Below are 27,095 nucleotides of genomic sequence, written 5' to 3' on the forward strand. Positions count from 1 at the left end.
AATCTAACCTCTAGGTGGCAGTAAACTGAATTAGCCAAACAGTACTTTTGATATTTTCATTTTAAATTATCTCATTTTTAAATCTGGTCTGTGTGTGCCCTCTGGGACTAATCTAGATTTCTTATGAAACCAGCATTTTCTTGAAGAATTCTGTCCTTTGACAGTTTTGTTGCTGGCGTTGTTCCAAAAATAAAGTAGAGAAATTTAAATTACTACAGATTTACAATGCCATCTATGATAATGCATTAAGAATATTACAATGAATGAAAAGTATATTTTTATAGCTAACTATCCTCTGAGCAAGATGGAGGGAGTAACCACTTATGAGAATGAATCAGATCCTTCTAGAAGAATACCCAGATTATAGAAAATCTGTCAGACATTATCAGTAATTTCCTTTTCTGGTATGTGTCTTTACAAGATCAAGGCATACTTGAAAATAACAATTAACTTTTGGTTTTAATTTTTAAATATTTCCTGTACAAAATAATTTAAACTATAAATATCAGAATCATGTACTGTAAATCTGTAGTTATGTCCTAATTTCACAGACTTTGAAAGTTTGAATATTAAATTCATATTCAAAGTTGGTAATTATAAAGATGTGATTTAAAGATACTTTAACATGTATGCTAGTTTAATATATAACTATATAAATAACTGCATGTACATACTTATACTCACCAGCACACAGATTTCCATGGTGATATGGACAAGAAAAGTCATCTTTTTCACAGTATTTTCCATATACTTTTCCAAGCTTAATTTTGTGACATAAACATTTCCCACAAATACAAACTCCTCTACCGCTGCAAGCAGGTTGATCCTTGTGTGACTTGCAACTTTCAGAAGGAAATTGATCTTCATCAAAATGACATTTATTCTCATCACACTGGAAGCACTTGGCATCTAGAAAAGTTTCTTCTACACACTTTCTTTTAGGTCCTTTGCTGTCATCACACTGACAGCTGCAGTTCCTATGTATATGAATTTTAGTGGTTTCATTGAAACCAATAGGTTTGATTATTGCATAGCTCTTTCCTTCCATGACATCACATTTTTCCATTGTAACTGTTACATTGAAAAGAACCTAAATTTTTGGGTGGGGAGGAAGAAAATATATTTATATGTCTTGATAATTTTTATTACCAATATTATATCTGTTAATAATATTTAAGTCAATAATATACCATCTTATAGAAATTAATATTTATAAATTACACATGTACTCTCATATGTAGACATAACATTCCTTTTTAATTTCATGTATTTCCTAATTAATGAACTGGAGAGTTAAAGGATGCAATGACTGAGACTTGCCTGTATTGCAGCATTAAATGGACATGGGTTTAAGCCTATTTGAAATGTGTACTCTACTTCCGATCATTAATTTATATCCTCAACTGACTTCTTAGTAAACTTGAGAGAGAATAGACCATTTTCTGGTTTCAGTCCTTAACATGTGGAGTTACTGAATATATTTGGCACTAAAGATAGATCAAATAAACTAAAGTCAAGAGCTTCTGCTCTACTGGTTTAAAACCCTGAGATGAACAATTGTTCAAATGAACAATTTTTATTTTGTTTCTGTTTTCCAGGGGCCCAAGTAAGTTTTAGAGTTAAATTTTAGTTTATACATGGTGTTAAGAAGAAAACATGGGGCTTTCCCTGATGTTACTCAAGGGAAAAAGATTTAGGATTCTCACTTTTAGATCTTAAGATCTCAATACAAGGTCATACATTTGTCTCAGTGGAAGATGTTAGTCTACAACTAAGGATCTGGCCTGGCAGGAATTGGTTTCCCCCATGCAAACTACAGAATGTCTTTCTCCTGCCAAATTTTTCCTTTTTCTCTATTTTTCCTTCCTGTACAACACGATCGGCTTAGTGTGTCTGTTTATATTTCTTAACTCACCTTATGATCTTCAGGTACTTTGGCAAATAAGAAGGTTACATGTTTTTTTTCCATGTTAGACTGAGATATGTTACAATTTAAAAATACTTTGTGCTAGGCTTTTTGGTTGGGATGGAGTTAGATAGATAGATAGATAGATGATAAATAGATATGGATGAATATATATGGATGGATATATATATGAATATATAGAGATTTGCGTGCTCTCTCTCTATATATGTATATGTATAAAGGTATAGATAGATAGATATCCATCCCAACCAAAAAGCCTAGTACAAATATACACAATGATGTGAAAGGTCTAAATTTAGGTTTATACGTTATATATATATCCATTCGGAATTAGAATTAGTCTCATAATATTAAAATCAATACAGTTGGTGTCAGACTTGAAATGTTTTTTCTCTTTAAAAATATAAGGATTAACAGACTGTAGGATAATGTGGTCAACTGCCAATATTAATAGAGCAAAACTTGGGGTTTATATAATTAAGCGGTCAAATGACTCTTCCTTAGTCAAACTGTTTATACTACTTGGTTGAAAGTGAGGAAAAAAGGGGTGTAGACAAAAAGAAAAAAAAATGTAAGGAGTAAGGAAAACCATTCTGCCAAAATTGATTTTGAAAGAAAGAGCTACTTTTAAGAAGGTAACCCTTTCTCAAAAGCTAACTTAACACTATCTTTTGCTAGCACAAAGTTTCTCTGTATTCAGTGGAAATTAAATATGTATTTTGTAAACTGGCATAAAATGTCTTTTGAACAAAATTCAAGCAGTGATTATGGAGGAGCCTACAGAATTTGAATTTGAAATAATTAATTTCAAATATACAGCTTGTTGGAACAACTATACTACCTGCAGATTCTAAACTTCCGGAGAGAAAATTATATTCTAACTAAAGAGAAGGAAGATTCTCCTTTATTCAACCTTAGAATACTAGGATTTTTAATCTCTTTCAATAACTTTTTCTTTTTCTCTATAGCATGATATTAAAATAATAACATCATAGAACCTTAGAGATGGATGGAGGTGGGATTGGAAATCTTCTAGTTCTAGCTGTTTATTTAAAAATGAGGCAACTGATGCCTCAAGAGGTAAATGACTCACTGAAAATCACTTCATTCTACAAGAATTTCTTTTAAAAGCATATTTCTGTGTATTTACTTTCTATTGTGCCAATCCTGGGAGAATCCCTATCTCCCCTGGTCCTATTTCCTGATGCTGCTATAATCCGGATCTCTCTTTTCCATATTTCATTCCTTTTTAGTTAAATGATGACACTTTTTTTTTTTGTTGTTGTTGTTCTTAACAAATTCCCCTACCTTGTAGGTCACTGTATTGAGATAATACAAGTGTACCGGGACAATCACAAAGTGAAAGATTTTGTAATTCTTAATCTTTATCAACAGCATTCTTCTCTGTCGTTTTTACTTTCAACTTTCACATTTACTCTGAGAATTTTCAGATTTGAAACAAAAAGGTATTATCATCATCCTAAGTATGGGCACTTCTTGTTTGAGGAGATATGATTTCCTAACATTCACTGGCTGTGTCATCTAAGTTTAAAGTTATTATTATTAAATAATTATTTAATATGATATATATTTATTTATTTTAACTAGAGTTTGAGAAAACAGTCAATGGAGTTACAGCAAGTAGGAACTTAGGGATTGGATAATAAAAGTTACTTTGAAGTGTAAATGAGATTCTTGAGGTCGGTAGTAAAAAAAGTTTTTCTGAATGGTTTGATTTTTCTGTAAGAAAGCATGCCAAACAACTAGTTTACTTTAAATGGGAAAAACGCACACCCACATACTTCGTCATTGCTTGTCACATTTCCGCATCCGTCTGTGCCTGGCTTTCTGCTCCCATCTGGACAGATGGCAGTAATGTTAAAATAGATGCCTTTTATCTGGTTTTCCACCTGAACTTTCACTTCTGAAATGAGTTTCTGCAGAGATGACATTTTTTAGTTGTATACTATAGCAGTTTCTAATGTAAGCAACAAAACAGAGTCAAGTTTATCATGTCATTCTAGATTTAATTTTTAACTAAATCAAAGAGTTTGTCTCTGTAAAAGGTCGATTAAAAACAGTGTTTCCACATAATGACCCAATTACATTTGAAATACATAAAAAATACTGAAGGATTTTCTGCATTTAAATGGCTCTATTTTTTCACATATTTCCATGACTGCATTTTGATCACCTCAGAGATATTTCTCACTCAGCCTGTTAGGAACATAATCATTTTAATCCAATAATATTTATATTTTTTGGTAAAATTTAAATAAAGCATTGAGAATACATATATCATCACAGAGGCTAAATCTTGACAGCTTAAAATCTGGAACATGCTTCTGACACTTACAGCTGTTAAAGAAGCATTTCAGTTTCAAACACTTTAGACTATCATGAAAGCTAAACTGCCTTATTGATACAGAATTGAAAGATAAATTTTTGGGAGGGCATTTCTATACTGTAGGTATAAGAAATACCTGCCAGTTATGGCTCCATAAATTCTCCAAGAATGGCCTAGGATTTTTGCCAAATCCCTGGGGCTTGCTATGTCAATCAAATTTGTTCCAATCCTTAATACTGAAATAGGGCCCCTTACTGGGCAGAAAATCATTTGCTCATTTATTCACTCATTTATATAATCATTCAAAAAACATGTATGTATTGCCTACTATGTATGAAGCACATCCTAATTTCGTCCAATCTCTGAGTTCCAAAAGTTCTAGCTACATTAAATATATTCTGTAGATCTGTGTGAATTTCATCTCATAAAACTAAGAGTCTATCACATGCAAATATCCTTATTTTTGTAAACAAAAGGAAAGGGAAAAGACGAAGTATGTACCTAAGGAAAGAGTGAGTAGCAGGGTGTGAAGGAAAAAGAAATCCCCATGGGTTCTAATTCTTTACTTGAGTAATTTTTCTTCTTCAACTGTATAATCAATAAAGAGATGTGTGCTTACTGATTAATAATTGATCATGGAATTATGGTAGTAAATCTTTAGAGTAAGATACTTCCTCAAATTAGCAAATTTTATTTGAATAAAGGTAAGACTATATTAGTCACATTTTTTATCTACCAGAGAATTCATACATTGTAATCACTTAATTAAACAATTTCAGTAAAAAATAGAAACTTCTAATGGTATACAAATGGTATTGATATGGTGATGGTTTGACAAATCAGAAGGAAGTTCCTAATACCATGGCTGTTCTTTTTGCCCTTTTGAAATTCTGCTTCCCTTAAAACCTTAAGCTAGTTTCACCAATGTTTTTCAAACAGGGTATGAAGACAAATAGCTAAAATTTTGCCCAGTTTTGAGATTAAGAAATTAAGTTTCAGGGCTTCCCTGGTGGCGCAGTGGTTGAGAGTCCGCCTGCCGATGCAGGGGACACGGGTTCGTGCCCCGGTCTGGGAAGATCCCACATGCCGCGGAGCGGCTAGGCCCGTGCCATGGCCGCTGAGCCTGCGCGTCCGGAGCCTCCACAATGGGAGAGGCCACAACAGTGAGAGGCCCGCGTACCGCAAAAAAAAGAAATTAAGTTTCAGACACAGTCTTAAGCTTGTCTTTTAATATCTAACAGGTACAGAGGCAGAATTTATTTTTTCTAAAGTATAATTCTTTTTTATTCAACATGATTTATTTTTTATGTCAATTTCAGCTAAATTACTATTAAGTTATTATAGTCATGATTTTTATATAGTTTTAATTCTAATGGCAATGCAGATGTAAAGGATAAAAAACAAAATGCAATCACATTCACCTGTGCTAAATTTGTATATAATTTTATAAAAAGTCTTAAAAAGGAAATACAAAGTATTAAAAGTTAGAATAAAAGATTTTTATTATTTTTTCTTCAATGAACTGTGAACAGTTTCTGTTGAACTGTGAAGGCAAAATGAAATTTTGAAAGTATAGACATGTATAAAATAATAACAGAATCCCAACTTAAGGAGATTGTTTAGCCAGAGTTCCTGTCAGTTTTGTTAGTATTTTCTAATTGTTTAAGGTTAATCAGAACTGCAATTAGATAATGCATCACATACCTATTCTAGCAAATAAAGAACATGAAAAAAAACCTGCTGTTTCCCTTTCCATGGGTGCAGTTTTAGATACAGGAAAGTTTGTCGACTTATATTTTTTCTTTGGGGTAATAAATGGGTTTATACTATGAAAACTAGGGTGACTTCTAACACTGCAAGCTCCTTTCTTATTTTGATTATACTTGGGAACAAACTTCGGATGGGAACGAATTGTACACAGTTTTGGTTTTCCTTGATAAGAAGCTCCACCAGTCCTAATGTTTTTTGTTTTTGTTTTTGTTTTGTAACAGTGAAGAAGAAATATAATTAAAGATGCTTTTCTTATTTCATCCAACATAGTCTTCAGACATAGAAAAATTCCCTGGCAAAAAACACAAAAACAAAAAAATCTCGCAAGGTTTATTTTCCTTTTAAAAAAAGAAAGTTTAAACAAGTCCTTCGTTTTCTATCCCGTGTCTACTTCCTGCTTTACTCTTTTGTACTTGAGTTGAAGGCAGATGTTCCATGAAGAAAATGAGAAGAGAAGCCTAAGATTTCTCACAATGCTTGGGCTACTGTTAACACTGTTCAACTCTGCTGTGTCAGGAAGGGAAAAAGAGAATTTTGGGAAGTGGGAGTTTATCAATGGTGCATAAATTCAGGGTAGAATAAAGCGTATCTTTAGACACTATGTAAAAAAGAAAAAAACAACAACAGACAAACAGATTGTGTAACACAGGAGGAAGCACCTAGAAGCTAGAATTAAAGACCTAGGTTTTGGTGCTGCTGCTTCTGCTTGTTAGCTGTTTGGCCTTTGATTGATTTGCTTAGCTTCTTTGAAGTTCTACAGATACACAGTGGGAGTACTAATACCTGCCTTATAGGTCGGTTGTGTGGATTAAATGAGGTCATGTATGGAAAATAACTGGTTCTTAGTGGTATTAAAATGACAGCTGCTATTATTACAACTTCTTAAAAGAGATTATTCTATCCAGAAATGACCTAGATTGAGAGAGCAGATGTTTCTTAAATCTTTGCATTTGGTACCCACTCTACACGAACTGGGGACAGCATACAACTGTCGTCTCAATAAAGTAGTGTATCTCTTAGGGTGATTCTTTTAATCAAACTAGTTTGGTAAAACTGCTTAAGTAAACGATCGAACAACCAAGTGATTGATCTAGGAGACCCCAACAAAGTTCTCTTAGTAATCTCTATATCTCATACAGTTCATTTTCCCTGGAAAGTTGCTGTTTAAATAACACTGTGGATTGATTACTTTATGGCACTGGAAATTGTGAAACTTCTTGGTAATAAAGTATATTCTATAGCTGTGATTTGGTGACTCACTGAACATTTGATGAGGAAGGAAATTTAGATAGTCTGTAGCTCAACCTGAGTTTAGTAAACTGTGTCAGTGAGACATAGTGAAGCACAGAAAGCTGAAATGACTTTCCCAAGGTTCTATAACTAGTTAGTGGTAGAGCCAGGGCTAAGCTCAGTTTCCTAATTCCTAATCTGTTTTTTCCACCACTCCTCTCAAGATGATAGGGCATTAGTTTGTACCTTGCCATGGAAATTGAGGTTAAGAGTTTATTTGAAAAAATGTGTACAGTATATACATACCTGATAGGCTTCTACAACCAGATTATTGAGGTTTGCAGCCTTTGATTCTATTTCACCAGCAATGGTGCCAGGCAAGAGGGGTAGAAGATCCTAGAAAACATACCAATAACCTGCACTTAATGACAATAGTATACAATGGTTTAGCAATCAACAAATATTAAAAAACCTTGTAGTTATCAGTGGAAGGTGAGTCATTACATGAATCAAAAACTATGAGACACAAGAAAAATATAAGCAACTAAGCAGAGCAGCCAAAACATATGTTCCTGAAATAGTATGTGTTTGTATGTGCATGAGTGTGTGTGCGTGCACAAGTTACATGCTGACCTAAAACTCAAAGCACAGACTGGCATTTCCCAAACTATCCCCCATAGAACATGATCCCAAGAGATTTTAAAATGAAAAGGGTTCTGAGGGCAAATAAGTTTGATAAGTTCTGCATATGGTTTATTCCACATGGAGACTCAAAATGTACACCACTGCAATTCAGAAATAAGTTAGCATTATTAAATGCAGCATTCCCTAACATTTACTTAATTACAAAACTCTTTTCTCATGTAACATATACAAATATTTTGCAGAACTACTTTTCCATGGAATGGTCTTTAGGACATATTTGCCCAGACAGGAGAAAAAAAATCAAAGTCACAAATGGAAGCTTCATGGAGCAGGTGTTCCTGATGGATGGTACATAATAATTATGGAATCAACTCTAGGTATCCCTAGTGAGAAATGAGAATTAGCAAAGGCTTAAAGGTTTACCCAAGTTGTAGATGAAGTAAGAATAGAGAAGAAACTAGTCTGACTAGAGTGAATGGTACATATTTATATGGAATCAGATAATGAAAAGTCTTGAAATACATTTATATACTCATTTTACCATTCACAAGTATCATTAAGTTCCTGCTGTATGCCAGCTACTACTTGGTTACTAATAAGTTGGTATCTCAGGTAATAGGGAAAATGTATCAGTTAAATATTTTAAAAATTCATTTATACAACCTTTATTAACTAACAACCATATACCACTTTGGAAATGCTAAATTGCTACGCCACATAGTTTCCATCCTTAAGGATCTCACAGGAATATAAATGACAGTTTCAAAAAACAACGTACACCTGAAGCAATAGACATATGTATAGACCCTAATGAGAGGGATACTGAGCAAGCATTTGAGAGCTGGGGAAAGTTGTCAGGGACTGTTTCCTGGAGGAGGTGATTCATGAGCTGTGTCTTAAAGGATGAGTAAGAGTTAGTCAAGTAATGATGGAGAAGGGCTTCCAGGCATGGAAGATAGGTAGCAAGAACAAAGTCACAAAAGAAAGAAAGAGCCTGGTGAGTGTGTGTACACAGGAGGATTAGAAGCACGACTGCAGGGACAAGTTTAACGCAGACAATATTAAAGACTTGATCCTCTAGATCAGAGGGAACCACTGGAACATTTTACTCTAGGGAGTACTGTGGTCACACCTGTGATTCAAATAGCTCATCCTGTAGCCGAGCGGAAGATAGATTTGGGAGATGGGTTAGGAGGCTGTTACAATCCAGACAAAGATAATTAATAAAAATATCTCTGAGCAGCCAAATTAGGTGACTGCAACGGAATACACAGGACTCTTAGCAGAGCCGGTCAGGCTTTTAGAATCTGCTGACTCTTACTTTGCACACAATTCAATTAATAATAAACCTGGTTTTATGGTTTAACAGTCAGTGGAAATTTTCTTAAAGGAGTAGGGAGAAACTACTAGAGCTAATATCACCATCAAGAAGTAATAAATAGCAGAGAAAAAGGAGGTAAAAGCAATAAAGAGCTGCACAGTAAGTTGAAATTCAGTTTGAAATTTAAGCTTAGAGTTTAAGAATACAGGATTTAGGCTGTTAGGAAAGTTTGGGAAAGTATATAACCTCCCTAAATACTTTCCTTCATCTTTAAAATGGGCATACTAGTAATATTGCCCTCATTGTTATGAGTTTTAAGAGTATTAAATGAGTTAATGTTAATAAACTCAGTTCCTGACAATAGTAAGTGCTCAATAAGTAGAAGCAGTTACTATTGTTAATAAAGTGATTCAGGCATTTAATTTGGGTCAGAGCCCTACTTCTGTGGATATTAATGGTTGTTTGCTTAAAAAGGGGGTTCCATGGTATATAAATTTGGGAAAACAGGGATTTATATTTTCACTATAGATTTCTAAGAGAAGAAATGGTATAATTTAAGTAGCACTTTCAGATGATAAACGTGGTAGTCAGGTATTAGGGAAATTGTTGAAGGGAACACCAGCTTTGTGACAAATGAAAATGGGTTCAAGTATTTGTTGAAGCCAAAAGAAAATGTAGTTTCTCTGAAGTATTAAAAAATAAGTAAAGAACATTAGGAGTAGAAGGAAGAAGCAAAGACCACAAAGGAGATGAAGAAGACCCAGTGAACAGATATGTGTAATGAAAATTAGGGTATCACAATATTGTAGAAATGAAAAAAAGAGAGTTTTCTGGAAAAAACCTTAAAGACTGTGAAAAGAAAGCTATAGCAGGATCACAGAAGTTATAGGTTTGGGGGTGACAGGGGGAATCCCATGGGGTGCTGCCAGAGTGACATAGGTGCCAAACGTCTTTTGGGCTTGTAGGACTCACCTGGCCCAAAAGATACTGGACAAAATCAACATTATTCTTATGTAGGAAGGCTTTGACTGGGTTAGCCACTTCCATGGCTCCTCTTGTTCCTTTACTAGATGACCTAGACCAAATCTAGGTACGTTGGTGCTATTGTAAAATATGCTGATATTCCCCAACCTAACCTATTATAAAGATATGCCCATGGGCTAGAAAAAGCAGAACTCTGGACATGAGTGGTATACTTGGAGTGTGAACTACTTTTCACCTGATAAAAGTCTCCTCCATTATTGTCACAGTCAGTACAACACCAAGTATCAGTGCCCACACTTGGTTCTAGGTGTAACAAACATAGAATTTATACTTATTTATATTTAACTGCTAACTTAAGACCCTGTGTAGTATACATTACTTTTTTTAAAATTTCAACATCTTTATTGGAGTATAATTGCTCTACAATGGTGTGTTACCTTCTGCTGTATAACAAACTGAACCAGCCATATGTATACATATATCCCCATATCCTCTCCCTCTTGCACCTCCCTCCCAGCCTCCCTATCCCACCCCTCTAGATGGTCACAAAGCACCAAGCTGATCTCCCTGTGCTATGTAGCTGCTTCCCACCAGCCATCCATTCTACATTTCATAGTGTATATACGTCCATGCCACTCTCTCATCTCATCCCAGCCCCCTCCCTCTCCCTGTGTCTTCAAGTCCACTTTCCACATCTGTGTCTTTATTCCTGTCCTGCCCCTAGGTTCTTCAGAACCATTTTTTTTTAGATTCCATACATATGTGTTAGCATACGGTATTTGTTTTTCTCTTTCTGACTTACTTCACTCTATATGACAGACTCTAGGTCCATCCACCTCACTACAAGTAAATAAATTTCGTTTCTTTTTATGGCAGAATAATATTCCATTGTATATATGTGCCACATCATCTTTATCCATTCAACTGTCAGTGGACACTTAGGTTGCTTCCATGTCCTGGCTATTGTACATAGAGCTGCAATGAACATTGTGGTACATGACTCTTTTTGAATTATGGTTTTCTCAGGGTATATGCCCAGTAGTGGGATTGCTGGGTCGTATGGTAGTTCTATTTTTAGTTTTTTAAGGAACCTCCATACTGTTCTCCATAGTGACTGTATCAATTTACATTCCCACCAACAGTGCAAGAGTGTTCCCTTTTCTCCAAACCCTCTCCAGCATTTATTGTTTGTAGACTTTTCGATAATGTCCATGCTGACTGGTGTGAGGTGATACCTCATTGTAGTTTTGACTTGCATTTCTCTAATAATTAGTAATGTTGAGCATCCTTTCATGTGTTTGTTGGCAATCTGTATATCTTCTTTGGAGAAATGTCTATTTAGGCTTTTGGCCCATTTTTGGATTGGGTTGTTTTGTTCTTTTAATATTGAGCTGCATGAGCTGCTTGTATATTTTGGAGATTAATCCTTTGTCAGTTGCTTTGTTTGCAAATATTTTTTCCCATTCTGAGGGTTGTCTTTTTGTCTTCTTTCTAGTTTCCTTTGCTGTGCAAAAGCTTTTAAGTTTCATTAAGCCCCATTTGTTTATTTTTATTTCCCTTTCTCTAGGAGGTGGGTCAAAAAGGATCTTGCTGTGATTTAGGTCATAGAGTGTTCTGCCTATGTTTTCCTCTAAGAGTTTGATAGTGTCTGGCCTTACATTTAGGTCTTTAATCCATTTTGAGTTTATTTTTGTGTATAGTGTTAGGCAGTGTTCTAATTTCATTCTTTTACATGTAGCTGTCCAGTTTTCCCAGCACCACTTATTGAAGAGGCTGTCTTTTCTCCAGTGTATATTCTTGCCTCCTTTATCAAAGATAAGGTGACCATATGTGCGTGGGTTTATTTCTGGGCTTTCTATCCTGTTCCATTGATCTATATTTCTGTTTTTATGGCATTACCACACTGTGTTGATTACTGTAGCTTTGTAGGATAGTCTGAAGTCAGGGAGCCTGATTCCTCGAGCTCCGTTTTTCTTTCTCAAGATTGCTTTGGCTATTTGGCTATTCAGGGTCTTTTGTGTTTCCATACAAATTGTGAAATTTTTTGTTCTAGTTCTGTGAAAAATGCCGTTGGTAGATTGATAGGGATTGCATTGAATCTGTAGATTGCTTTGGGTAGTATAATCATTTTCACAATGTTGATTCTTTGAATCCAAGGACATGGTATATCTCTCCATCTGTTTGTATCATCTTCAATTTCTTTCATCAGTGTCTTATAGTTTTCTGCATACAGGTCTTTTGTCTCCTTAGGTAGGTTTAATCCTAAGTATTTTATTTTTTTGTTGCAACTATAAATGGGAGTATTTCCTTAAATTTTCTTTCAGATTTTCCATCATTAGTGGATAAGAATGCAAGAGATTTCTGTGCATTAATTTTGTATCCTGCTACTTTACCAAATTCATTGTTTAGCTCTAGTGGTTTTCTGGTAGCATCTTTAGGATTCTCTGTGTGTAGTATCATGTCATCTGCAAACAGTGACAGTTTTACTTCTTCTTTTCCAATTTGGATTCCTTTTATTTCTTTTTCTTCTCTGCTTGCTGTGGCTAAAACTTCCAAAACTATGTTGAGTAATAGTGGTAAGAGTGGACAACCTTTTCTTGTTCCTGATCTTAGAGGAAATGGTTTCAGTTTTTCACCATTGAGAACGATGTTGGCTGTGGGTTTGTCATATATGGCCTTCATTATGTTGAGGTAAGTTCCCTCTATGCCTACTATCTGGAGGGTTTTTATCATAAATGGGTGTTGAATTTTGTCAAAAGATTTTTCTGCATCTATTGAGATGATCATATGATTTTTCTCCTTCAATTTCTTAATATGGTTCATCACAGTGATTGATTTGCATATTGAAGAATCCTTGCATTCCTGGGATAAACCCTACTTGATCAGGGTGTATGATCCTTTTAAAGTGCTGTTGGATTCTGTTTGCTAATATTTTGTTGAGGATTTTTGCATCTATGTTCATCCGTGATGTTCACCTGTACTTTTCTTTTTTTGTGACATCTTCGTCTGGTTTTGGTATCAGGGTGATGGTGACCTTGCAGAATGACTTTGGGAGTGTTCCTCCCTCTGCTGTATTTTGGAAGAGTTTGAGAAGAATAGCTGTTAGCTGTTCTCTAAATGTTTGATAGAATTTGCCTGTGAAGCCATCTGGTCCTGGGCTTTTGTTTGTTGGAAGATTTTTAATCACAGTCTCAATTTCAGTGCTTGTGATTGGTCTGTTTATATTTTCTATTTCTTCCTTGTTCAGTCTCAGAAGATTGTGCTTTTCTAAGAATTTGTCCATTTCTTCCAGGTTGTCCATTTTATTGGCATAGAGTTGCTGATAGTAATCTCTCATGATCCTTTGCATTTCTGCAGTGTCAGCTGTTACTTCTCCCTTTTCATTTCTAATTCTATTGATTTGAGTCTTCTCCCTTTTTTTTCTTGATGAGTCTGGCTAATGGTTTATCAATTTTGTTTATCTTCTCCAAGAACCAGCTTTTATTTCTATTGATCTTTGCTATCATTTCCTTCATATCTTTTTCATTTATTTCTGATCTGATCTTTATGATTTCTTTCCTTCTGCTTACTTTGTGTTTTTTTTGTTGTTGTTGTTCTTCTTTCTCTACTTGCTTTAGGTGTTAAGGTTACTTGTTTATTTGAAATGTTTCCTGTTTCTTCAGGTAGGATTGTATTGCTATAAAATTCCATCTTAGAACTGCTTTTGCTGCATCCCAAAGGTTTTTGGTCATTATGTTTTCATTGTCATTTGTTTCTAGGAATTTTTTGATTTCCTCTTTGATTTCTTCAGTGATCTCTTGGTTATTTAGTAGTGTATTGTTTAGCCTCCATGTGTTTGTATTTTTTACAGATTTTTTCCTGTAATTTATATCTAGTCTCATAGCGTTGTGGTTTCAAAAGATACTTGATAGAATTTCAAATTTCTTAAATTTGCCAAGGCTTGATTTGTGACCGAAGATACGATCTATCCTGGAGAATGTTCCATGAGCACTTGAGAAGAAAGTGTATCCTGTTGTTTTTGGATAGAATGTCCTATAAATATCAATTAAGTCCATCTTGTTTAATGTATCATTTAATGCTTGTGTTTCTTTATTTATTTTCATTTTGTATGATCTGTCCATTGGTAAAAGTGAGGTGTTAAAGTCCTCTACTATGATTGTGTTACTGTCGATTTCCCCTTTCATGGCTGTTAGCATTTGCCTTATGTTTTGAGGTGCTCCTATGTTGGGTGCATAAATATTTTCAATTGTTATATCTTCTTCTTGGATTGATCTCTTGCTCATCATGTACTGTCCTTCTTTGTCTCTTGTAGTAGTCTTTATTTTAAAGTCTATTTTGTCTGATATGAGAATTGCTACTGCATCTTTCTTCTGATTTCCATTTGCATGGAATATCTTTTTCCATCTTCTCACTTTCAGTCTGTATGTGTCCCTAGGTCTGAAGTGGGTCTCTTGTAGACCGCATATATATGGGTCTTGTTTTTGTATCCATTGAACCAGTCTATGTCTTTTGGTTGGAGCATTTAACCCATTTACATTTAAGGTAATTATCGATACGTATGTTCCTATTCCCATTTTCTTTATTGTTTTGGGTTTGTTATTGTAGATCTTTTCCTTCTCTTGTGTTTCCTGCCTAGAGAAGTTCCTTTAGCATTTGTTGTAAAGCTGGTTTGGTGGTTTCTCTTAGCTTTTGCTTGTCTGTAAAGTTTTTAATTTCTCTGTCGAATCTGAATGAGATCCTTGCTGGGTAGAGTAATCTTGGTTGTAGGTTTTTCTCTTTCATCACTTTAAATATGTCTTGCCACTTCCTTTTGGCTTGCAGAGCTTCTGCTGAAAAATCAGCTGTTAACCTTATGGGGATTCCCTTGTACATTATTTGTTGTTTTTCCCTTGCTGCTTTTAATATTTTTTCCTTGTATTTAATTTTTGATAGTTTGATTAATATGTGTCTTGGCGTGTTTTTCCTTGGATTTATCCTGTATGGGACTCTCTGTGCTTCCTGGGCTTGATTGAGTATTCCGTTTCCCATATTAGGGAAGTTTTCTACTATAATTTCTTCAAATATTTTCTCCTTCCCTTGCTTTTTCTCTTCTTCTTCTGGGGCCCGTATAATTTGAATGTTGGTGTATTTAATGTTGTCCCAGAGGTCTCTGAGACTGTCCTGAATTCTTTTCATTCTTTTTTCTTTATTCTGCTCTGTGGTAGTTATTTCCAGTATTTTATCTTCCAGGTCACTTATCTGTTCTTCTGTCTCAGTTTTTCTGCTATTGATTCCTTATAGAGAATTTTTAATTTCATTTACTGTGTTGTTTATCCTTGTTTCTTTGCTCTTTAGTTCTTCTAGGTCCTTGTTAAACGTTTCTTGTATTTTCTTCATTCTACTTCCAAGATCTTGGATCACGTTTACTAACATTACTCTGAATTCTTTTTCAGGTAGACTGCCTATTTCCTCTTCATTTGTTTGGTCCGGTGGGTTTTTACCTTGCTCCTTCATATACTGTGTATTTCTCTGTCTTATTTTGCTTAACTTACTGTGTTTTGGGTCTCCTTTTTGCAGGCTGCAGGTTTGTAGTTCCTGTTGTTTTTGGTGTCTGCCCCCAGTGGGTAAGGTTGGTTCAGTGGGTTGTGTAGGCTTCCTGGTGGAGGGGACTAACACCTCTGTTCTGGTGGATGAGGCTGGATCTTGCCTTTCTGGCAGGACCCCATCCGGTGGTGTTTTTTGGGGTGTGTGTGAACTTATTATGATTTTAGGCAGCCTCTCTGCTGATGGGTAGGTTTGTGTTCCTGCCTTGCTAGTTGTTTGGCATGGGGTGTCCAGCAGTGGACCTTGGTGGTCGTTGAGTGGAGCTGGCTCTTAGTTTTGAGATGGAGATTTCTGGGAGAGCTCTCACTGATTGATATTACATGGGGCTGGGAGGTCTCTGGTAGACCAATGTCCTGAATTCAGCTCTTCAATCTCCGAGGCTCATGCCTTACAGCGGGCCAGAGCCCCAAGACCCTGGCAGCCACATGGCTGGAAAAGATGGGCTATGAGTTGGGTGTCAGCCACTGCCCTGTTGTCGCTCTGTCTCAGCTGTCTCCAAAGGTCACCCAGATACATTGGGTTATTCCACTATTCCTCAGAATTTGCACATGCCAGTCTGGGCTTTATAGATGTCCTTCTGATACTCTTAATTGAAATACCTTGCATTCATGGTGGTGAGAGATATGCTAATTGTGTTGGTTCTCTTCAGTTCAGAGTCTGGGACAGTCTGAGCTTTCATGTGACCAAGTCAGGAGCAGCTGGCCAGTGTTCCCAGAGTGATAACATGTCAGATTCCATGAAGGCTTTCTGCAGCACCTGATCAGTAGTCCCAAGCAGCCGCTCCACTCAGCTGCAGTACTCTGACCGGGGAACTCAGTGGGACCCTCACACGAGGATTTCTGCTGGCCCTGGAGCCTGAGTTGCCCACCCAGGCAAGGAGTTGAGGAGAGCATCTCCTGCCCCATCTCACCAGAGGAACGGACACCTGGGCTATGTTAGTTAATACAGTATTAAATTTAGATTGTACAAATTATAATAACTCCAGAATCCTTACCTGGGATTTTAATTAGTATTCTAATTTTAACTATAGATGCAAACATTTTAATTTTTATATTTCGGGAGTTAACATACCTTATACCAATGAAACTGTTTTCCTTGAACTGCAAATATGACATTAATGTTGTTGTCTATTAACTTTTCTGAAAGTTGGCCTAGTGAGGGATGTTCCTGTAACAGAAAATGAAATAAAGAAGGTAGTGAAATTTAGTAGTTCAGTTCCACACACTTCCAAACATCTGTTACGAGGAAAATTGTATGATTAACATGAAAATGTATTGTGTTGGGAAGGATTATCATTTTACTAGAGGCATTTAAATTCTTTTAAAAACTAAGGTCAGGGCTTCCCTGGTGGTGCGGTGGTTGAGAGTCCACCTGCTGATGCTGGGGACACGGGTTCGTGCCCTGGTCCGGGAAGATCCCACATGCCACAGAGCGGCTGGGCCCGTGAGCCATGGCTGTTGAGCCTGCGCATCCGGAGTCTGTGCTCCGCAACGGGAGAGGCCACAACAGTGAGAGGCCCACATAGCGCAAAAAAATAAAAAATAAAAATAAGGTCAACGTCAACATTATTAAGGATATTTTAAAGACAAAGGCTCCATAAAAACCTCAGAAACTTAGAAAAATGAAGAGGGTTGCATTCAACATAGTACAAAGAGTGTTTAGCACTTTTTTAGGTTAACATTGGACTCCAAGTAATATAACTGAAAGATTCTTTAATATTCAGAAATAGAGACATATTAGTGACAATCACATTTTGAGGTGAAGTTCAGTAACAAGTTTAAAAATGCAAATATATGCATGTATATACATACATATTTACATACATATAAAATTTTGATATATAACATGGTATAGAACAAAGTTTGTTTAAAAGAAGAAAACCCTGTATTCAAATCCCGGATTGTCAGTTTATGATAAAAATTGTATTTCAGATCTATCCTCTGTAACATGTGAATGGTATCTGCCTTCCACGATTGCTGGCAAAAGTAGAAAGATAACAATAGTATGTGAATTATTTAGAGCAGTTTCTTGCAAAACTAATAGCAATTATTATAATTTTTATTTCCAACAGCTTATACAAGGTGTAGTTACAGATCTTTCAACTTATTATCATTATACTTTTTGTCATTTATGTATACATATATTTATATTACATATCTGTCTTACATTGATATATAAAACTTATGTAGCTCTAACTGTGACATTCTTTGCGGTAGTGGGAAAGAAAGCAGGGGATGAGTAGAAGGGGAATAAAACTTAGTAAATATGAGAAATCTGACAACTGTGGAATTTGCTATATAAAGTTATGTAGTAAAACATAGCACTTGATATTTTTCTTTCTATAAATGCTCTTTTAGATATTAAAGCAATCTCAAATAACAACTCTAGATACCTTTAGAGAAATGATGTCAAACTTCACCTGCAGTTGGGCCCACCTGTTGTTGGTGCCTAGTAGTGTAAGCCAAGGATCATGTGACTGAGCCTAATTAGTATCATCTGATTCAAGTTCAAATTACTCTAGTTTTTGTTTCCCCTTTCACCCTCCAATGCTAACTGTGCTTTTGTTAAGGGAAAATTTTGTTTAAACCATCTTGGTTAATATTTCTGGATTTTGGCAACTATATGAACTTAGAAAGAGCTAATTTTACTAGTTTCACTTATAGCCTAAGTTCTTTGACCCACTTATTAAACTTATATATCTATGTTTATTAAGATATAAGACACAGCCTTGTGCTTAAAACTATCATCACTAACATGAGTAACTGGTGTGATCTGAATATCTATGTCCCGCTTTCCAGATTCATACATTGAAATCCTAACCTCCAAGGTGATGTAATATTAGGAGGTGGGCCTTTGGGATGTGATTAGGTCTTGAAGGTAGAGCCCTCTTGAATGGGATTAGTGCCCTTATAAAAGAGAGCCAGTGGAGAAAGTTCCCTTGCACCTTCTGTCATGTGAGGTTATAACTAGGAGGTGTTGTCTTTGAACCAAAAAGTAGGCTCTCACCAGACCCTGAATCCTCTAGTGCCTTGATCTTGGACTTACCAACCTCAAAAACTGTGAGGAATAAATTTCTATTGTTTATAAGCCACCTAATTTATGATGTTTTGGTATAGGAGCCCGAATGGACTAAGATAATAATCATAACAAATATCCTTTTATTTCTATATAATCTATAATTGCTTTGTAGAAACAAATAAAAATTTCTTGAACTACAATTAAATGTGATATGACTCCAATTTACGAAGGGGTATAACAAATATTACCACATGGATTTGCATAAGAAAAATTCTACCCACAGCAATTCTTAAGAATATAATTGTAAAGTAATAGAACAATCCCCAAAATATAAGTTCTATCAGATAAATTTTTATTCCTTGTTCCTAATAATATGCATACTCTTAAAATAGACTTATGACAGTTTGCATAATGCTAGTAAATTAAAGAGAACAACAACTAAAAAAGAGAACAAGTAAAAGAAGGTAAGTCTGGCTGTATTGGGAATATTTTTTTAATGGCAACAACTACTTTTCAAATATTTTTGCTTTGACAAAAAATAATCACAGTTTGCCAAGCATTCCCTCTTCTTAATTTTTAAAACCATTCATATTTTCAGGAAAATTTAATCCATATATTTTTAACCAGCTTATACTTAACTCACATAAAATCAATATTAAAGGACAGTCCAAAATGTAAGCAGCTTTTGGAGGCTTCTTAATCTCTTTCCCCTTTTCAAAAACAGGAAGTCACATTGACCAAAAGTACACAAAATTTAAATCTAGAAAGTTCTCATTTGCTCCGAAGATCATTAAGAAGTTCAGTTGGATTTTTAAGCTTAAAAGAACACATTTTTTAACCCTAGAAAGAAATGTTTTAAAAGAAAATTCCAAGTACCTCGAGGCAGATTGTTAAAACTACAAATGTTTGATAGGTGTTTAAACAGACCATTGTTGATGGGAGAATTGTGGATTAATGGCCATTGTTGAAGCCCCTTCCCCTTTCCTCCATGAAGCATAGTATCTTTTAAGTATTTTATCTTTTATGTCTTGTATTTCACTAGCAGGAACACTCCCTCTCGGCCAGCTGTCCTGTGCTGGTGACATCACTGCTCCTCAGCTTTAACTCCCCCTCTGTCTAACCCATTACATATTGTTTCTCTGAACTCTGAAAATAATTAATGGAGATAACAAGCATTTCTGGGGCAGAAGGGAGAAGGGAAAGCAATGTGCCAAGGCAGCTGCTAAGTAATTAAGGACAAAAGGATTCCATTCACATTTTTCTTCTTCACCAACACCTTCACTGTGATTTGTGGGAAATAACTTATAAATGTCAGAAGGGAAGAGGAGGTAAGAAAGATTCCATGGAGACAGTTTCGGTTAAAGAGATAATAACTATGTAGAGATGTATGAATTTTAATAATGTGCCTGTGTAGTGACAAGAAAATAAGTGTTTAATATTCTCCATAAAAGTGAATTTCATTATAAAAAGTTCTTATGAGATAATATAGAATTTGAAACATTGAATACCATAATAAGATACAAAAAAAAAAAAACCCAATGTCTTGGTTAAATAAAAGTACTCAGTTATCTGGATTACATTTTATAGATCACTTTTTAGAGGACAAAGACAGCATGAAAACAATGTGATAGTACAGATTTATTTAGAGATGAAGACTTTAAATCATGTGTTGTCAGTCCCCATCTCTCCCAATGGCCTATTTTTCTGTCTGTATCGCTGCATAGTCATAATCACGTAGACCCATGTTTCCCATTAGTGGCACTATGGACAGTTTGTGTTGTGGCTGTGAGGCTATCCTGTGCATTGTAGGGTACTTGGCTACATCCCTGGCCTCTACCTATTAGAGGCCAGTATCTCCCTCCTTCCCCAGTTGTAACAACCAAAATGTCTCTGGACATTGAAATGTTCTCTGGAGGGCAAAATCATTCTGGCTGAGAGCCATACCAAGAGCAGGGGCTTGGAAGCAGACCACCTGGGGCTTCAACTCTTGGCTCTGCAATTACTAGCCATGTAACACTGGGCATCTGTCTTAACCTTCTGTGATACAGTTTCTATATATGTAAAACATATAAATACTAGTATCTACCTCTCAGGGTTATGGTGGGAAGTAAATGGGTTAACATGTGTAAAGACTTTCATTTACCATTTTCTAATTATTAAGCCCATATTAATGGTAAGTAGAAGGTCATGTCCTGATGTCACACTGCTTGTCATTTACCTAGGCACTACTATGGAGGGCTGTGTGACCACAGACAAGTTCCTGATCCTTTTAGTGCTTCCATTTTCTCATTTATAAAATGGAGGTAATAGCAATATCTACACTTCACTGGGAGGCTGGGTGGTGCTCCCTAAGTGTAAAGGGACAAATACCACAGGGCTGCTTAATAAAAGACAGCTTTCAATAAAAGACTGCTTAATAAAAGACATTTGAAGGCCATTACTAAAGGCTAAATGCTGGGCTCTTGGATATGCTTTAACTTGCCTCATTTATTTACCTTTTGCACCTGGCTCCTGAAATGTTTGATTTGTGGCTCTTGCCAAACATGGTATCAGTTGCATTCTTGATAGCCTTGTTACTGAATGAGGGGCATGGAATAACCATTTTTGTAAGCTTTTCAATGAGAATGGTAGTAAGTTTTCTGCTTAAATATGACTTAACCAAACATATAATTTATTTGGAACATTCTATTTCATAAGTATTTTCATCAACTTTTGTTTTTATTGAGTCACTTTGGAAAATCAATATTTTTTCTCATTTTCAGGGGTGCTATAAAAGCAATATGAGACTACTCTGAGCCTAGCTCAGGTGATTCTGTGTGCAACTTTTGCTTTCAATTTTAAAGAAGAAAAAATAAATATTGTTTGCAGAAATAATTTCCTGGGTAATTTTCTGCAAGCATGAGAAGCATTAAAATTAGGTCTATTCTAAAGTTATTATTAAAGTCATTACTGTTCACATGCCCCTCCCCCATCCCTCTCCCCACTGGTAACCACTAGCTTGTTCTCTGTATCTGTGAGTCTGTTTCTGTTTTGTTATATCCATTCATTTGTTTTATTTTTTAGATTCTACATATAAGTGAAAATATGAAGTATTTGTATTTCTCTCTCTGAGTCATTTTACTAAGCATAATACCCTCTGTATCCATCCATGTTGTTGCTTATGGCAAAATTTCATTCTTTATTATGGCTGAGTAATATTCCATTGTATATATATACCACAAACTTCTTTATCTATTCAGTTGTTGATGGACACTTATGTTGCTTCCATATCTTGGCTATTGTACATATTGCTCCTATGAATATTGGTGTACATAGATCTTTTTGAATTAATGTTTTCATTTTCTTCAGATATAGATATAGATATAGATATAGATATAGATATAGATATATGTATGTATATATATACACACACACACACACACACACACACACCCAGGAGTGGAATTACTGGATCATATGTTAGTTCTATTTTTAATTTTTTGAGTAGCCTCCATACTGTTTTTCAAGTTGGAGGGTTCCCTTTTCTTTACATTCCTCACTGACATTTATTGTTTGTGGTCTTTTTGATGATGGTCATTCTGACTGGTATGAGGTGATATCTCATTGTGGTTTTGATTTGCATTTCCCTGATGATTAGTGATGTTGAACATCTTTTCACATGCCTGTTGGCCATCTGTATGTCTTCTTTGGAAGAATGCCTATTCAGGTCTTCTGCCCATTTTTTAGTCAGGGTGTATTTTGATATTGAGTTGTATTAGCTATTGATATATTTTGGATATTGCCCCCTTATTGGACATATCATTTGCAGATATCTTCTCATGTTCAGTAGGTTGCATTTTCATTTTTTTGATGGTTTCCTTTGCTGTGTAAAAGCTTTTAAGTTTGATTAGGCTCCATTTGTTTATTTTTTCTTTTGTTTTCCTTGCCTGAAGAGACAGGTCCAAAAACATAATGCTAAGATCTTTGTAAAAGACCATACTCCCTATGTGTTCTTCTATGACTTTTGTGGTTTCTGGTCTTACATTTAGGTCTTTAATCCATTTTGAGTTTATTTTTGTATATGGTGTGGAAAAAAATGTTCTAATTTTATTCCTTTGAATGTAATTGTCCAGTTTTCCCAGCACCACTTGTTGAAGAGACTGTCTTTTCCCCACTGTATATTCTTGCCTCTTTTGTCATAGATTAATTGACCATATGTGCATGGGCTTATTTCTGGGCTCTCTATTCTGTTCAGCTGATCTGTATGGCTCTTATTGTGCCAATACCATACTGTTTTGATTATTGTAGCTTTGTAGTATAGTCTGAGGTCAGGAAGCATGATACCTCCAGCTTTCTTCTTTTTTCTCAAGATTTCTTTGGCAATTTGGGGGTCTCCCATGATTACATATAAATTTTAGGATAATTTGTTCTAGTTCTGTGAAAAATGTTATTGGTAATTTGATAGGGATTGCATTAAATCTGTAGATTGCTTTGGGTAGAATGGCCATTTAAACAATATTAATTCTTCCAATCCAAGAGCATGGGATATCTTTCCATTTCTTTTTATCATTTTCAGTTTCCTTCATCAGTGCTTTATAGTTTTCAGAGTATAGGTCTTTCACCTCCTTGGTTAAGTTTATTCCTAGATATTTTATTCTTTTTGATGTGATTTTAAATGGAATTGTTTTCTTACCTTCTCTTCCTGAGAAAATATGTAATACTAATACATTATTAGTGTATAGAAAAGCAATAGATTTTTGTATATTAATCTTGTATCCTGCAACTTCACTGAATTAATTTATTAGTGCTAATGGCTTTTTGGTGAAGACTTTAGGGTTTTCTATATACAGTATCATGTCATCTGCGTATAGTGATAGAATCATCTATATTCATCTGAGATATTGGCCTGTAATTTTCTTTTTTTTTGTACTGTCTTTCTCTGGTTTTGGTGTCAGGGTAATGGTGGCTTCATAGAACGAGTTTGAAAGTGTTTCCTCCTCTTCAATTTCTTGAAATAGTTTAAGAAAGATAGGTATTAACTCTTCTTTATATGTTTGGTAGCATTCCCCTGTGAAGCCCTTTGGTCCTGGACTTTTGTTTGGGAGGTTTTGATTACTGGTTCAATTTCAACACTACTTATCAGTCTATTCAAATTATCTATTTCTTCCTGATTCAGTCTTGGAATATTGTATGTTTCTAGGAATTTATCCATTTCTTCTAGGTTGTCCAATTTGTTGGCATTAACTGTTCATAGTATTCTCTTATGATTGTATTTCTGTGATAACAGCAGTAGCTTCTCCTCTTTCATTTCTTATCTTGTGTATTTGGGTACGCTCTTTTTTTTTTCTGAATGAACCTGGTTAAAGACTTATCAATTTTGTTTATCTTTTCAAAAAATAAGTTCTTGGTTTCATTGATCTTTTCTATTTTTGGGGGGGTGGTGGTGTCTTTAATTTATTTATTTCTGCTTTGATCTTTATTATATCCTTCTTTCTGCTGACTTTGGACTTTGCTCTTCTTTTTCTAATTCCTTTAGTTGGTAAGTTAGGCTGTTTATTTGAGATTTTTCTTATTTCTTCAGTTAGGCCTGTATCACTATTAACTTCCCTCTTAGAACTGCTTTTGGTGCACCCCATATATTTTTGAGTGTTGTGTTCCCATTTTCATTTACCTTGTCTCAAGATATTTTCTGATTTCCTCATTGGTTTCTTCATTGACCACTGTTTTTTTAGTAGCATGTTGTTTAGTCTCTATGTGTTTGTTCTTTTCCCATTTTTCTTTCTGTAAATGATCTATAGTTTCATGCCATTGTGGTCAGAAAAGATGCTTGATATAATGTCTATTTTCTTAAATTTGTTGAGACTTATATTGACAAGCATGTGATCTATCCTGGAGAATGCTTCATGTACACTTGAAAAGAATGTGCATTCTGCTATTTTGGATGGAATGTCCTGTAGATATCTATTAAGTCCAACTGGCCTAATGATTCATTTAAGGCCACTGTTCCCTTATTGATTTTCTGTCTGAATGATCTCCCCATTGATGTCATTGGGATGTTAAAGTGCCCTACTATTATTGTATTACTGTCCATTTCTCCCTTTATTTCTGTTAATATTTTATATATGTATTCCTGTTTTGGACACATATATGTTAATGAGTGTAATCTCTTCTTGTATTGATCCCTTTATCATTATATAATATATAATTCCCTCTTTGTCTTTTGTTATAGACTTTGTTTTAAAGTCTATTTTGTCTGATAAGGGTCTGCTGCTTCAGCTTCCTTTTGTTTCCATTTGCATAGAATATCATTTTTCAACCCCTTTCAGTCCGTGTATCTTTAGCTCTCAAGTGAGTGTCTTATAAACAGCATATAGATGGGTTATTTTTTATCCATCAGCCACGCTGTGTCCTTTGATTGGAGCATTTAGTCCATTGACATTTAAAGTGATTATTGGTAGATATGTGCTTATGGCCATTTTGTTACTTTTTTCTGGTTGTTTCTCTGTTTTGTCTTCTTGTTTTAGTCTATCCCCTTGTGGTCTGATGATTTTCTTTAGTTGTATGCTTGTGTTCATGTCTTTTCAGTTTCAGTCTGTTTTTAGTTTAGTGGTATGCTTTAGCTCATCTCTTTTCTTTTTAGTTTTTGTATGCCTATTGCAGGTTTTTGATTTGTGGTTATCATGAAGTTCATATATGTTGACCTTTAACTATATCTACTTGTTTTAAACTGATAGTCATTTAAGTTCAAGAACATTCTAAAAGAGCTACATTTTTTACTATCCCCTCCACCTTTTGTGTTTTTGATATCATATTTTATATCTTCATATCAATCCCTTAACTATTTATTGTAGTTTTAGTTGATTCTACAATTTTTGTTTTTTAACCTTGTAGTAGCTTATTTAGGTAGTTGAACCCCTGTCTTTACTATATATCTGCCTTTACCAGTGGCATTTTCCCCTTCCTGTAATTTATTTCTTTGTTACAGCCTTTTCTTTTTCACTTAAAGAATGCCCTTTAAAGTTTCTTGTAAGTTTGTTAGTGTTGATTAACTCTGTTAGTTTTTGCTTGTCTGAGATGCTCTTTATCTCTCCTTCAATTCTGAATGATGACTTGCTGTATAGAGTATCCTAGGTTGTAGGGTTTTTTTTCCTTTCAACACTTTAAGTATATCATGCCACTCCCTTCTGGCCTGCAAATTTTGCTGTAAAACCAGCTGATAGCCTTATGGGTGTTCCCTTGTATGTGACTCTTTATTTTTCTCTTGCTGAAGTTCTCTCTTTACCTTTAACTAAAAGTTGTAACAATATTTTTTTTAAAAACCAGCTGCAGGGCCTCCCTGGTGGCGCAGTGGTTGAGAGTCCGCCTGCCGATGCAGGGGATACGGGTTCGTGCCCCGGTCTCGGAGGATCCCATATGCCGCGGAGCGGCTGAGCCCGTGAGCCATGGCCGCTGGGCCTGCGCGTCCGGAGCCTGTGCTCCGCAACGGGAGAGGCCACAACAGTGAGAGGCCCGCATACCGCAAAAAAAAAAAAAAAAACCAGCTGCATATGGACTTAAAACTTTCTGGGTGCATTTAGCCTGAGTGATATTCCCTTTACTTTCCTGATGGTGCATGTTCATAAAACGCAAAGGTGCTAACACTCTAAACTGATGTTATCTTTTTAATTAATTTAAAAAGTTTTTTTATGCAGTGTTAAGCAGAGAAAAACAAAGTAAGAATCAGGAAATAAGGTGAAAATTTTTATTATATGCTTTAGTTTTGACATATTAGAATTTTAATGTTATTATTCTTATAATTATATATCAGTAATTTCCATGAGACTAAATAAGTAAAGGGATTCTGAGGAGTTAAATGATAGGAGGGGTGAAGAATCACTGATCATAATATGATGGGGCACAAAAAAAATGCTCAGAGAAAGAAACACCATACCTGAGCTACTAAATATAATTAGAAGTGTGGTAGGATCTTGCCTATTTGCATCTCTCCATCAGGACTGAGAGTCACAGCAATATTTGAAAGTCCCATTAATAATGGTTCACTGCATGACCTGTGTGCCTCTTCCAAATATTTGCTCTTTGGGCCCCTTTCATTGTTACTGGAGACTCTGGTGTTATTCTTGGCCAAGGATGGGGTGAATGGTTGTGAGGAGGGCTTTGAATGAAGTTGGGAATCACCCTGGAGGAGCTGGGTAGGGAGACAGGGTTAAATTCTAGGACCTCAGTATTAACCTGTCTTCTATACCATTAACAATTTTTATACTAATCTCTACCATTTTATTTAATTTTTTAAT

General features: G+C 35.3%; 1 protein-coding gene across 1 annotated transcript in view; it reads right to left on the reverse strand.

Moving 5' to 3' along the window:
* The window catches only part of ITGB8 (integrin subunit beta 8), a gene marked incomplete at its 5' end in the record, with an annotated part of 96,806 nt that overhangs the window by 11,181 nt on the left and 58,530 nt on the right, over positions 1–27,095 (reverse strand). The window contains 4 exons of the mRNA XM_082632046.1: positions 685–1,090; positions 3,730–3,864; positions 7,581–7,670; positions 16,879–16,974. Of these exons, the coding sequence (XP_082488172.1) occupies positions 685–1,090; positions 3,730–3,864; positions 7,581–7,670; positions 16,879–16,974 (727 nt within the window). The remainder of the gene's footprint in view (positions 1–684; positions 1,091–3,729; positions 3,865–7,580; positions 7,671–16,878; positions 16,975–27,095) is intronic.

The sequence above is a fragment of the Mesoplodon mirus genome (genome assembly GCF_964341445.2).
Source record: "Mesoplodon mirus genome assembly, chromosome: 9".
Lineage (NCBI taxonomy): Eukaryota > Metazoa > Chordata > Mammalia > Artiodactyla > Ziphiidae > Mesoplodon > Mesoplodon mirus.